This window comes from Xenopus laevis, chromosome 1S (genome assembly GCF_017654675.1).
Source record: "Xenopus laevis strain J_2021 chromosome 1S, Xenopus_laevis_v10.1, whole genome shotgun sequence".
Lineage (NCBI taxonomy): Eukaryota > Metazoa > Chordata > Amphibia > Anura > Pipidae > Xenopus > Xenopus laevis.
The window spans coordinates 52,834,915-52,850,211 of record NC_054372.1 but is presented as its reverse complement, the minus strand read 5'-3'; the positions used below and the strand labels follow the sequence as shown (position 1 = coordinate 52,850,211).

The following is a 15,297-nucleotide window of genomic DNA, read 5'->3' as shown; positions in this document are numbered from 1 at the left end:
ACATGAAATTTACATATGTCTGTAACAACCCACGTAATACACACATACAAAGAACTCAAAACAAATAAACCCATAAAATAAGTTATGTGGAATGACACAGAAAATAAGCATTGAACACATAAAGATAAAGGAGGTGCAAAAAAGTCACGGAAAGCCAAGAAACCTGCTGAAATCTGCCAGTATTTACAAAACAATCCTGTTTACTATCGGGGCAAATTAATATCAGCTGGTTTAGTCCTAATTGATGGCCTATAAAAAGGTTTCTCATTACCAAGGTATCACACAAGCAGCATCTCATGATGGGTAAATGCAAAGAGGTCTCTCAAGACCTTTGCAACGTTATTGTTGCAAAACATACTGATGGCATTGGTAACAAACATATTTTTAAGCTTCTGAATATTCCAGTGACCACCGTTGGGACCATAATTTGGAAGTAGAAAGAACATCATTTCACCCTAAACCAGTCACAACCAGGTGCTCCTTCTGACAAGAGTCAAAAGAATAATCAGAAGAGTTGTCCAAGAGCCAAAGATCACTCGCAGGGAGCTTCAGAATGACTTTAAATTAGCAGGTACATGCACGTAAGTAATGCACTCAACCGACATGGCCTCTATGCACGGTTACCGCGCAAGACTCCACTGCTGAAGAAAAAGCATGTTGAAGCTCCTTTAAAATTTGCTGCACAACATTTGGACAAGCCAATGAAATTCTGGGAGAATATAGTCTGGTCAGATGAGACCAAAATCTAACTCTTTAGATGTCATTGCATACACAATGTTTGGAGGAGAAATGGAACTGCACATCACCCAAAAAAATGTTGACTTGCTCAATACTTATCTTCCCTGCTGTATACTAAGTAGATATTCCGATATAGGATTGTATGTTAGCGCTGACAACTTAAATTTCCTTTTTTCACAAAGCAAGAGCTAGAACACTTTAGGAAACTGAATCTTATTAGCAAAGAAGAGTTTGACAACCTTGCACCAGAAATCCAGAATGAGCAACAGCTTGGACAATCCCCGCTCAACATACCTACTTTTCAACAAGGTATTTCCAGCTTTTAATAGCAATCTGTAGTACCTACATGGAATAATTGAAACCGAAACACTTTCTTTTCTATAGTTTTACTTTTCTGCAGTGCGGATAAATTAACTGTTGCCTTGAAGTCCTTGTACAAAGCAGAATTTCCAGTATGCATTCATAGGGGTGTAAACCTAAAATTTGCCTAATAAAGATGTAAAAAGCTGTGTAAAATATCATTGTGTGTAAATGAATGCCAGATTTGCCGCCGTTCTTTTACATTGCTTCCGGCAGAAGTCACTAAAAAATACCTGTCACATTTTTACACTTTTATTTATTTTTTTTACACGGCAAAGCCTGGCGATGTGTGGTGTATTATCCTGCTGTTTTTTTTTACACAACATAATAAATATGCCCCTATGAATGCATACTGGAAATTCTGCTTTGTACAAGGACTTCAAGTCTTATCCCATGCATTTACACAACTTTTGGTAATGGTGGAATGCAGTAGCTTTTACTGATATATTGTAAACAAACCCCTCCACACACTGTAAAACCATAATGCTTGTCTTGGTGCTTCAGTATGTATGACATTTATAACATAATTATCAAAATTCAGTTGTCTCTTTTGGACAGTTTGCAATGTGAATGTTCATGACTCTGTGACTACACAATCCCACCCCACAGATGTAATACAATCACCACAGCCTTGTTGTGTAAGAACACCAAAATCTCCTCGTACTCCACGCTTGAAAGATTCAGATAAGGCTCCAAGATTTTATCCTGTAGTAAAAGAAGCAAGGTCTATTGATGTAAAGGTAAATATTTTGTCAGGGATTCATGTTTATCAAATCTGCTTAATGTTATAAAGGAAAATACTTTTTTTTTTTTTCTCACATACCATTTTGTGCAGTTTTCCTCAACGGGAGATTGGCGAGTCTAATGAATGAACCCTAGAACTTGACTGTGTATTTTTTTATGAACTTATTCTTATGGATTATGGCCTTTTTGACTTTTGTCTATTATGGGTTGTAGGATATATACAGTCATTTCCTTTTCATCTACTTTTAAGTCCTGTGTGCAGTAAGTAGGCATGGTCCTATTGGCTGGATGAATTTTTTTAAGTGATGGGTGAATCTTACCTGCTTCGCCGAAAATAATTTCGCCCATCTGGCAGATACGAGATCTAGCAGTGACTTTATGTCCTGCTTGTACTGTGGAAATTCTAGGCTCTTTGTGTATTATATATGTTTATATGTTTTATGTGAAATGGATAAAAAGTGAAAGGACTGGTTTAATGTGAACCTGACAGGGTCTTTTAATGGCCAATGGCAGTAGAGGTGATCAGAATTTCTGCTAACCTGGAAGTTCTAAGAAGCAATAAAGCATCACTAAGAATGCTTGTACTTTCCATTGCCTATTGTTTTTATAATTTAAAAATAAATCACAACTACATTGGCAGAGTCCAAGAAAGAGGAAAACTCGACACAGTACTAATCCACCTCTAGAGTACCATGTTGGTTGGGTAATGGATTCTAAGGAACACAGGCCACGGACTTCCTCTGTCAGGTGAGTAGTATGATTTTTCTTTTTTATATTCTGGTGTGTTACTAATAATTTCACAGAATTCCTTATACAAAGTTAGTTTTAGATGCGCATTCTGTCTTTTTAAATTATTAGTGCCCCAAATCGCCAATTGGAGAGATTTCCAGAAATCACCTCAAAGCTTCTACTTTGCATCATTTTAACTCCTACAAGTCATTAGGTACCAAGATTAAAGATTATGAATGCTAGGGGTCCAATGAACAGTTTGATACCCAATGTACACAGGTTTATCAAAGTACATGGCATGTAAAAAAACCAAAATCTACCATGTGCATAAGTATTTGATGACTTACATTTACCCAATTTTATAAACATACTACCAGTTTTATCTGAGGTAAAAACTACAAAAAATGACGGTGACCCCCCCAAAACCACATATTTTTGGAAAGTACACACACTGAAAAATCCAAAATGGGTAATTGTCTTTCTACTCCAAACGCCAAAGCTTTTGCTAAATTATCGGTTTAGATGGAAATCGGCCTAAAAGTTGCAATTTGAGACATTTATCTTGCATAAATTCTTACATACAAAGGCATGTCACCCAAAATATGAATGCCAGAGGTCTACTGAACAGTTTGATGCCCAATATGCATAGAGCTACTGAAATACGTGCTATGTACAGACCCCAAATGAAATAGTGTGCATGTAATGAACAATATGAATTTATGAATGAATGCAGAAGTTAAGAAGGCTCCAGAAACATCCCTGAGCAGCTCTTCAGAAATGGGGTGGGGCTGGAGGTCTGCACTCATGTGCCCTTACAGCAGACACTTGCTGATGATATGTCTGCTGTATGTTGTCATCTGGGAGGCAATCCACTGGCTGGAGGGCATCTTGGGTGGGTTTGATGCCTAGGGAATTGGGGTAAGTGTGGGTAAAAGGCAAGGGAGCAACACTGGGGGCTCTTATTACTACTCCCAATAGCAGACACATGCTTATGATATGTCTGTGATCTGTCTGGGAGGGAGATGGCTGGGAGACCTGTCTGTGCTATTTGCCTAGGCAAGTCTAGGGAGCTCTAATGCTTGCTAGGCCCCTTAGAAAACCCTTAAATTGCTAAATAATGTATTGCATACATTCTTGGCAGTTGGAACATATGCTGAGGCATGACGAGGTAAGAAATAAAGTAAAAAAAACACATATAATAATATAATATATACACACGTACAATGTGGTCCTTTGCCCTGGGTGACTTATGTTCATAGCAATGTGCTTTGATCCATTTAGTGTCAACTGTGTTGTCTTATGGTTGCAGTCACAGTGCAGGTCCCCATTATGTTGATTAGACAACAGCCATAGTTTCTTGTATCTTGGTTCTTATGTATATAATGAATGTGATGTATTTTATGAATATTGATATGCATATTGAATATGAATTCTAATAATGTCTCTCAGTATGCACAATGTGCTTGTGGTGCCATTACCTACTGACTCCAATTTCATATAATGCTTTATATAATGTGTATGGGGTGTGCATATTTACTATTTCTGAGTGTAACTACTTTACTCGGGGTGCCAATTACTACCTATTACTGTCAACTGTGCATTATGTGTTTCTGGCATGTCTGGGGTTAATGTCTCTTTACTGCAGTGAATTCTGGCTTAATGCTGATTATCCATTTTCTAAGGTGATTATTGGCATTTCTTGGGTTAATGACATCCATTTTCTATTGTGGCTACTAGCATTTCTGGGGTTAACACTGATTATTTTCTACAGTGACTACTAGAATCATGGCTCAGTATTTCCAAATGGCACTGGTATTGCTGCACTAGCAAATCAATCACAATCCACCAGCAACCAACATGTCACATTTATAACAACCAGGAATATATGTAAAAATAATGCCATTTCTCATGAGATGTTTTCCAGTTTAATGTGACCTGCTGATTGCCATTGGACTAAGTTGTATTAATAAACATGGAAATTGCTAAATGATTTAAAATGGCCAAAACGGAAAAAGTGTTGGTGGGCAAGGTTTAGTATAACAGTGGGTGTGGCTTATATTTATGGGCAGGGCTAATTTCGGTGCCGACATTTTTGATCCCAATTCAAGCACTTTTTAGCTGAATTTCCCTTTAAGGTAGTGATCCCCAACCAGTAGCTCCTGAGTAACATGTTACTCACCAACCCCTTGGATCTTGCTCCCAGTAGCCTCAAAGCAGGTGATTATTATTATTCCAGGCTTGGAGGCAAGTTTTAGTTGCATAAAAACCAGGTGTATTGCCAAATAGAGCCTCAATATAGGTTGACAATCCACATAGGGACTACTAAATGGCCAATCACAGACCTTATTTTGGACCCCAGGAACATTTTTCATACTTGTGTTGCTAACCAACTCCTTTTACTTCTGAATGTTGCTCATTGGTTCTAAAGGTTGGGGATCCCTGCCTTTTAAGGAATTGTTTAGTGTAAAAATAAAAACTGGGTAAATAGGCTGTGCAAAATAAAAAATGTTTCTAATATGGTTAGTTAGTCAAAAATGTAATGTATAAAGGCTGGAGTGACTGGATGTGTAACATAATAGCTAGAACACTACTTCCTGCTTTGCAGCTCTCTTGGTTATACTGATTGGTTAGCAGGCAGTAACCAATCAGAGACTTGAGGGGGGGCCACATGGGTCATATCTGTTGCTTTTGAATCTGAGCTGAATGCTGAGGATCAATTACAAACTCACTGAACAGAAATGTACCATGTGGCCCCCCCTTCAAGTCGCTGACTAAGTCAGAGTTATAGAGCTGAAAAGCCGGAAGTAGTGTTCTGGCTATTATGTTAGATATTCGGTCACATTCAGTCTTTATACATTATATTTTTACTAACTATATTAGAAACATTTTTTATTTTGCACAGGCTATCTATTTACCCAGTTTTTATTTTCACACTGAACTGTTCCTTTAAGGTAACGGCACACATGGAGATTAGTTGCCCGCAGTAGAGGAGAGACATCACCTGTGTAGCAGACACTTTGAGTGCACAGTAGCTTCCTTTTAAGCATTGGCATAGTAATGGCGATGCTTCACTGTCATTGGCTGATCATGGAGCAGTGGTTTTTTTAGTGTCCGTTATGGTTTAACAACTAAGCCTGACTAGTCATACAGTGAGAAATTAAACATTACTGTTGATAGCCATCCTGTCTGGGCATTTGCAGGGCTCTGATACAAGAGTAACGGGGTAAGAGGTTTTCATTGGACATTTCAGGAAATATTTATGGACTTTCCTACCAATTCACTGTAAGTAGCCGTGCCATTTCAGCCCTCCTATAGTGCAATGACTAATGGATTTCATTGACCTTGTTCAATGTTTTATGTACGTTGGAAATATTTAAGAAGCATTGAAAGTCAATGTGAACTCAATGAATAGGGTTTCTGCTGAACATACTTTTTGTCCTAATGTTTTAATAAAAGTATTGTTTTTAGTAATTCTTGAGCTGGATAGGGCAAACAGGAGAACCAAAGCTACTTCATGTTTGGCTCTTGCACAGTAGATAATTAGAGCTCAAAGGGCACCTGTTGGATAAAACCCAACCAAAGGTGCGGGCTAATAGAGGCCACATTCCAGTTGGGGATAACGGTAGTTTTTTTTTAAAAAAATGCCCACGCTACCTGCACCGCATGTTATGTCATACGCATAATGAGCAATTCGTGGCACATTTTCATTATTCGCATGCGAGTGACCAGACATGGCTTCTCGCACACGGAGCTTCCTCATTTAAAAAAAAAAAAGAAAAAACTACTGTTATCCCGCAACAATTTTACCCAACAGGTGCCCTTTAAAGGAAAACTATACTCCCCGAACAATGTAGGTCTCTATAAAAAGATATTGTATAAAACGGCTCATATGTAAAACCCTGCTTCATGTAAATAACGATTTTTATAATAATATACTTTTTTAGTAGTATGTGTCATTGGGTAATCATAAATAGAAAATTGCCATTTTAAAAAATAAGGGCCGTCCCCTGGGATCCTATAATTCACTGTACACACAAACATACCAAACAAATTATACGTTAGGTCACATGAGACAATTAAAAGACTGTCTTTTGCTTCTACACTTCTTCCTGTTACAGTTAGAGTTGTAGTATTTCTGGTCAGGTGATCTCTGAGGCAGCACAGAGACCATCACGAAATGGTGGTTCAAGGCAAGAGATGTAAAAAGGCAATATTTACTTAAATATATATTCCAGTTTGGTACGATTCTTAAATATGTCACTTAATTTTATATCTGTTGCTTAATATTTTGGGGGGTAAAGTTTTCTTTACGATAGAAAAAAAAGGGAAAAAAAGGGAAAAAAAAGGACCGCAACCAACTCGCCGCTCTCCCCTCAAGACAGGTGCTCTGTCAAACAGTGTCCCCACTGTATATACATCAAAAATCCAAAAAGCAGACGGCACTTCTGAAAGGTGGGTTTTATTGGAGATCCTGCTGGAAATTCCTGACGCGTTTCGGGAGTTATCCCTTAATAACCTATGACTAAGGGATAACTCCCGAAACGCGTCAGGAATTTCCAGCAGGATCTCCAATAAAACCCACCTTTCAGAAGTGCCGTCTGCTTTTTGGATTTTTAAAGTTTTCTTTAAACACAAAATTAATGGTACAGGTTTTTTTTTGTACTAATGTCCAAGCTGCAATATACACATTTTAAATAAACTTTAAAAGTGCTTGATGGCTTGGATTCCCATAAATGAGGGTGTACGCAGTAGAACAGATTTTGTTTTTAACATGGAAAGAGCTAAAGTGGGCAGAGGGTTGACGGGACATGGTTGCAAAATGCTAGGGTTTAATTGGTAGAGAGCTCTTGCAATTGACATTGGAATTGATGGAATGTATGTTTTATTAATGGTGTTAGGGCAGCAGAGGCACTCTGCTTTTTGCAGCCCCCGGAAACTTTTGGGGAGCTGCTATCTGAGGCAAGTTTCTCTTGGATGGAGCCCTGCTGGTTGTTAGTGAAGTAAGCTGGATAAGGTTAATGACTTTTAGAGGCATATTTATCAAGGGTCGAATTTCAAATTGAAAAAACTTCGAAATTCAAATCAGTAATGTAACTAGAGGGGGGCGGGCCTTGGTGCGGGATGCACAGCCAGGCCCCCCGCCCCCATCCGTACACCCGGAATCACCTGGAAATGGTTGCGGCTAGCTGCCGGGGGGCCCCGAGGGTGCGGGCCCAATCGCACCCCCTGCTCCCCCGGTAGTTACGCCACTGATTTGAATTCAAAAAGACCAACCGAAATTAAGTCAACGTTTTTTTTGGTCGAATAGGTCCGTATTCGGTCAAATTCGAATAGCACATTCATTCGATCGAATTCGATTCAAAGTTTTTTGATTTGATTTTTCAAAGTCCACCGATTCACTCCAAATAGATTCTAGGAGGTCCCCCATAGGTTAAAATAGCAATTTGGCAGGTTTTATATGGAGAATGGTCAAAGTCGAATTTTTAAAGAGACAGTCCATTTTTTTTTCAAATTTGAATCGAATTTGGACGATTCCCTAGTCGAAGTACACAAAGATATCTCAAATCGAAATTTTCATTCGAAAATTCACCTCGACCTTTGATAAATCTGCCCCTTAGGGTATAGTTTGACAGATGAAATGCACAGTAGCAAAGATGGAAATGGACATTTTAAGTTTGATTAAAAGCACAGAAGTACAACAGTACAAGTGTAATTTTCTGCTCTTCTACCCAAATATTTACTGTATGTGCAGATGATGCAAGCTGGTTTATTAACTGATAAATGATTTATCTTGCAGCAGTTCAAATGCTTCTCCATCAGAAGGTGCTCCACTTACAGGAAGCTATGGCTGCACACCCCACTCTTTGCCAAAGTTTCAACATCCTTCACATGAACTTTTGAAAGAAAATGGTTTTACACAGCAAGCTTACCATAAATATCGACGTAGATGCTTAAATGGTATGAGTGACCCCCCCTTATTTTCCTGTACTATGTGCACATAGAGAGAGAGAATCAGACAGAGAGGATTTTTTTAATAATATTGAAAAATGACCAATATTGACTACAAAAATAAGAAATTGCCCTGGTACAGACACACAAAAAACCTGCTTGAAAGATAAATGAAATCCATATTGGCTTTTCTAGCCTGACTGGGGGACATAGCAGAAAAAAGCCATAGTACATACTGTATGTGTTTAAAGGGAAATTTTGTATAAGCTTCTCATACTGAAATAAGAAACTTTCTTAATACTGTTGATTAAAAGTTCTGTACCGTTTCTAAAATAATCAATTCACTATCCCTCTCTCAGCATCTGTTTCTCTTCATTCTGTCTTTATGCAGGAGTTGGGTGTCAGATATTCATTGACAGTTAGATCCAATATAACTTCCTTTCCTAGCAGATGAATCATCTATTTGAATGAGCTCTAATACGAGTACAAACAAAATCTAACAAAATAACTGCCTTTTTGCATAAATTCTGCATGTAGAGAGACATGATGTCTGGTGATTTTAACAGAGTGAGCTCTAATACATCTTCTAGGCAAAACGAGCCCCTTATAAGATATATTGGATCTAACTGTCAATGACTGACACCCAACTCCTAATTGAAGAGAAACAGAGGCTGAGAGAAGAATAGTGAAAATATTTCAGAAACAATGCAGAATTTTCAATTGATCGTATTTAGAAAGTTTTTTTATTTTATTATGATGGCGCTTATATTACATTTTAAATTTTGCAACAGTTTCCCTTTTAAATGCCATTCTTCCTCATAAAGGTTTATTGGGAATGCCAGTCACTTGCCTGAGTGGGCTACAGTCGGTAATCAGCAGTGGAAATGTATATGCAAGAAATTTCTAAACAAGAATTGGCCTAATGGTGCTTGTATCAAGTGCCATAAAATGTTTTGACACCATATTTGTAATAAAGCCTTAGGACAGGCATCTGAAATGGCCTTGTGTGCCAGTCCCTTTATAGGAAACCAAATATTTCAGCTGCCACATTAATCATGACAGTTGCACGAGTAACATTCTATTGCTTATGATATATTTATGCATAGTTCCAAACATTTACTTTGCCCGATACCAAAAAAAATGATGTAGGACAGTGATTTGATAGCTTTACATTGTTTTGGTTTTTTTTTGGTCTCTTTAGAGAGAAAAAGATTAGGAGTAGGCCAGTCCCCAGAGATGAACACACTGTTTCGTTTCTGGTCCTTCTTTCTCAGAGATCACTTCAATAAGAAAATGTACGGGGAGTTCAAACAACTTGCTGTGGAGGAAGCAAAAGAAAACTACAGGTAAGACACACATAAGGGGCATATTTATTATGCTGTATAAAAAACATCAGGATAACACCACACATCAGCAGTCTTCACTGTGTAAAAAGAGTGACTTCCGCTGGAAGCAATGTTAAATAACTGCTGCAAATCTGGCCTTCACATGGTGTAAAATTACACACAGCATGCAATATTTTACACCGCTTTGTTTTTTTCTTGGTGAGTTTTGTCTTAGGGCTCTTACACACGGCCGTTCCAACCTGCGCTCCCCTGCGTTCCGTTTTTTGGTGTTCAGCCGCAGGGGAGCGCAGGAATAGACGCAAGTAATGATTTGAAATGGGGCTGTACTCACGAAGGCGCGTGTAGGCGCCGAACGCAGGAAAAATGCAGCATGTTGCTTCTGAACCTGCGTTCGGCGCCTACACGCGCCTTCGTGAGTACAGCCCCATTTCAAATCATTACTTGCGTCTATTCCTGCGCTCCCCTGCGGCTGAACGCCAAAAAACGGAACGCAGGGGAGCGCAGGTTGGAACGGCCGTGTGTAAGAGCCCTTACACAGCATAATAAATATGCACTAAAAGTTATTTGCAATATTGCAGTGGCCAATGTGGCTAGTTAGATCTTTTATTTAATCAGGTAGTGACTCCTGAACACTAATTGCTGATTGATTGTTATGGGTAACTGAGTTTTCCTGTTCAGTTGTTTACTGTTCCCTTTTAAGCCATGGAACGCGTTTGTTGCTTGTGCTGCAAGAACTAGTTTTCAAATGACTTTCCCAGATGCCACCAATGTGAACTGCTGCAAAATAAGTGGATCCTGGTCCATCCTTGAAAATGATGGGAGGCAACATACAATCCTATGATTAAAAAAATTTCCCCAAAAGTGCACATCCTCAACTCTTCATATTGTTCGTTACAAAAGTACACTAATGTTTTTTTCCTTTATTTAGTATAAGTAAGCTGTAACATTTTATAATACACAAAAGCCATGAATATCCTGTAAATTATATCCTTATAAACGGTGAGTTCTGATGTCATCAGTTATAAACGGTGAGTTCTGATGTCATTTCTGTCACATGACTCACTGAAATTTGTGTATTATAATAAATAAAGTACCCCCAGTTGTAAAATATGAGGATATTAGAAGTAACCTCGGAGTTCCATGACCTGTATAAAAACACTCGGCCTTCGGCCTCGTGTTTTTATATGGTCATGAAACACCTCGGTAACTTATAATATCCTTATATTTTACAAGAGGGGGTACTTTATTCACTATATTTCCCCCAAAATTACTCTAAACAGTCCCCAGGATAATATACCTTTCTCCCTGCAATCAATTATTTATTTTCTCCGTGTCTTTATTTCCCGCAAAATTCGCGAAACAGAAATCGAAAAGTTCCGGAAAAAAACCTTAAAATTCTATACAGTTTTCACGGAAAAAATCATAAAAGTCTAATGTTTTTACGAAAAAATAGAGCAATTCGAACGTTTTCACAAAAAAATCAAGCACTTCGAACGGTTTCCCTATTGGCGATGCAGCGAATGCAAAATTCGGTTCGGGATTCAGCCTTTTTCTGCAGGATTTGGGAATCCTAATTTGCATATGCAAATTAGGGGCGGGGAGGTAAATCGCTTGAATTTTGTCACAAAACAAGAAAGTAAAAAACAAATTCCCCCTTCCCACCCCTAATTTGCATATGATCTACCCTCCATGCGAATAACCCACGTCATTGTTTTATGGTGTTTTCCAGAGTACTTTCCCAATTATAACTGTATGGGGATAACACCCTGACATAATTTGGTGTGATTTAGATCCAACTGCAATAACCACTTCCAAATCTTTTAATTAAAACCAGGGTCTGATGTATATCAGTGCCAATTAGGTTTATAAGTTATATATAAAAAGAACCCCTTATTAACCAATGAGTTCAATTACCATTCCCTAATTAGGGTTAGATTTCAATATGCTTGGTGTTCCCCCAATGACCCAACATTAACTAACACCGTTAACAATTAATTAACCATAGATTAGTGTAATAAATTAAACCTCCTTCAATACACTGAGGTATCTAAAGTACAAGTTCTTCAATAAATAAACCGTTCCTTAGACTTCAATCCTTAATTATAAAGTGGCTAGTGCTTATAATAATCCATCATTAATCCTCAATGATCTCATACAATTAATTGACCTCTTTCATTAATTGAGGTATCTAAAGTGCATATGTTCCAATCAATTAATGCTGCATGGAAATCCAGTACTTGATTAGAAAGTGACTTGTGTTAATAAAATAACAAGAAAAGTTAGACTAATTCACGGCATAAATTATCAACCAGCTCAATTCATTGAGTTAGGAAAATTAAATCTATAGATGGTGGAGTTGTCCCAAAGAAACTTGTACTTTGGTTATCTATGGGACACCACAAAGATGGAGATGCCGGCAATACCTGGGACTGTGGTCTCGTATATTAATCTACCCTGGCTAATGGAGAGGATTAACTTGTCTCAAAAACCACAAATCCCAGGATGCTTAGAGAGAAGGAGAAATTGCAGAGAAATGAAGAAGCATAAACCACAACCACTCCTGAGTTAAGAAAATGATTTTTAAAAAGATCCAACACGCATTTCGCTCAATAGCTTTGTCAAGACTACAGTCTGGGCATTTCCCTATGTGACCAGACTGTACATTATATCCTTATAAACAGCGCGTTCTGATGTCAGAACTGTTTATAACATGGTGTCCCTGGCCGGCGAATGTGACGCAGCACGTCCGAATTTGACTATGCTAGCCCGAATTGCATGCCGGCGCACCCGAATTTGACTCCGGTGACCAGAATTGGACGCCGGCCCCCCCTCCCCTCCCGGCATTTCACACAAAATGTAGATTATAATGCATAATGTACCCCCTACTGAAATTTATAAAGATATTAGAAGTCACCTTGGAGTTATGTGACCTGTATTTAAGCAGGTCACATAGGCCTTCGGCCTCGTGCTTTTATATGGTCACATAACTCCTCGGTGACATAATATCTTTATAAATTACAGTAGGGGGTACATTATCCAATATATATATATATTGGATAATGTACCCCCTACTGTATATATAAAAATATAAAAAAGATCAGGTTTATTAATGCAATGTTTCGGTTCCTCACAGGAACCTTTCTCAAGGACAAACAGTGCTCAACAGAAAACTGACAGTTCAAATTAAAAAAAAAAAAAAAGGCGCCAAACCTGTTGCATGGCAACCCAAAGCTCCTTACTATACATCGCCATACCTGATGATGTGCCACTAAGAGTGTAAATGTGCTAATTTTATTAGTGTTTAAATTGGTGTCTCTGGTCCACAATAGCCCCTAGCTACAGACGGGCAGGATTCAGGTGACGTACACCCACTCTGAACAGTGCTGAATGGGGAACCAAATGGGGAACATGGTAATTACCTAAGAAGTCTCGGTGACTAATATGTATTGAATTTAACAGAATAGAATTTATTGCCAATACCCGCGGCTTATTCTTAAGAATAGTCCACCCACCTCTACGATACCATGGGCGCACGCAATTGGGTGGCCTGAGCGCACATTACATAATTCCAGTAACCCACTCTAAGTTCCATTGTGTCTTTATACAAAATGCTTGAGTGGGTCTACGAATCAAACCATATACCCAGGGACCCGTTGTTACGACCATTTTGCATGTTTTTATCCTGACATTGGGGACACCCGATGTCTACACCGTTTTTTTGTTTCACTTGGTTCTGGATTACATGTTTTGTTTACTTCTTAGGATGGGGGTGGAGCTTTGGGTTGCCATGCAACAGGTTTGGTGCCTTTTTTTTTAATTTAAACTGTTTTCTGTTGAGCACTGTTTGTCCTTGAGAAAGGTTCCTGTGAGGAACCAAAACGTTGGATTAATAAACCTGATCTTTTTTCACTATATCAACCGTTTGACCTTTTATGAAAATCCTGAGAGTGCCAGCACCTTGGATGGACTGTATTATATTTTTTTAGCCTAGAGCACCCAGGTGTTGATATCTTAAGTGGAATATATATATATATTTGTGAAGAATAGTTTAAATAATTGTGTTCTAATGTAAAAATGTATTACTTGCAGGTATGGCTTGGAATGTCTATTTAGGTTCTACAGTTATGGATTGGAAAGGAAATTCCGGCAAGAATTATTCAAGGACTTCCAGGAAGAAACGATCAATGATTATGAACACGGTAATGTGTTACTCCGTTCACAATCAATAAATACCTCCCAGGGCCCAGCAACTTACTTACTGTAGTAGCGATTAAATGGAATATCTTTTTCTGTTTTATAAAGTACAGAAAGACTTCCATTTATTGGTTTGTTCTGTTTTTTTTCCTCTAATATTTCCTCATTAGGTCAGCTTTATGGGCTGGAGAAGTTTTGGGCATATCTGAAATACTCACAAGCCAAGAATATGTCCGTCGACCCAAAATTGCAAAGCTACCTCAGCAAATTCAAGAGGCTTGAAGACTTCAGAGTAGATGTAAGTTGACAATACTTGAGGGAGTATTGCTCTCATCATTCTCAAAAGAGGCTGCAGTTTTTGGGGGATGCATGTGGGATGTATGTTACTGTTGGCTTTTATTATGACAGCCTCCAATTGCTGAAGAGGATGGGAGAACACCATCGGCAACAAATGAGAACACAAGCCAACGGAGACATTGCTCAGGTTCATCCAAGGCTGCTGAAAAGCATTTACCTGGCAGCCATATTCAGGGTCCTCCATGTTGCCTTCCCAGTGTCGGCATCATTCAGGATATAAGTAGCTGCTCACGGGACAGCGGCTCCTCCAACCAAAACATAACCAGGCAACAAGAGAAATAGACTCGGCAGTATTTTATGCCATTGATAGCAGTGAACAGCTGTTCTTTAGCCCAAGGAACACTGATGCCTAAGCACTAAACAATAAACGCCTTGCCAATGAGCACAACGAAGTTCGAAAATCTCCATTTTTCATGTGATTTATTGGTTGTTTGTATATAAAACATTACCCCCGTGATGAGATGCAAAACAACGGGGGTTGTTTTTAATCAATTTGTAACAATGCTTTTTTATTTTGTCCTCATTATTTCATGTTACCAACAAGTATACGCATACATAAACCTTCAAAATAAAAAGGCGTTTTTATGAATATAGTAATTTTTTTTTAAGGCAGAACTAAGTTTTTCTTCTAATACAGACATTTCAGGGTTTTTTTTTTAGACTTTTTAGGTTTTCCATAACAATTCCTCCTATAGTTTAATTTTAATGAATTTTAGCTGAGCAGGTTTGGGCAATGGGAGGCTTTGAGTTGAGAATTTTACAGTCTAACGCTTTCTCTGTATAATACGGTGTATATTCATCCAGCGGGTAAAATACTTTTTAATATATTTTTCTTTGCAGAATAGAAAGGAATATTCATGTCAATAAACGTTTGAAATGA

General features: G+C 38.3%; 1 protein-coding gene across 7 annotated transcripts in view; it reads left to right on the top strand.

Annotated features, from left to right (window-relative positions):
• larp1b.S (La ribonucleoprotein domain family member 1B S homeolog) overlaps positions 1-15,297 on the top strand; it is a 33,052-nt gene extending 17,755 nt beyond the window's left edge. For 5 of the 7 annotated variants that reach the window (XM_018239456.2, XM_041579582.1, XM_041579580.1 and 2 more), the window contains exons 13-20: positions 921-1,047; positions 1,657-1,838; positions 2,483-2,589; positions 8,369-8,529; positions 9,722-9,866; positions 13,956-14,065; positions 14,231-14,358; positions 14,469-15,297. In XM_018239456.2, coding sequence (XP_018094945.1) covers positions 921-1,047; positions 1,657-1,838; positions 2,483-2,589; positions 8,369-8,529; positions 9,722-9,866; positions 13,956-14,065; positions 14,231-14,358; positions 14,469-14,699 — 1,191 coding nt within the window. In that variant the 3' untranslated portion in view covers positions 14,700-15,297. The remainder of the gene's footprint in view (positions 1-920; positions 1,048-1,656; positions 1,839-2,482; positions 2,590-8,368; positions 8,530-9,721; positions 9,867-13,955; positions 14,066-14,230; positions 14,359-14,468) is intronic. The other 2 variants (XR_005964888.1, XM_041579581.1) reach the window with 2 other exon arrangements.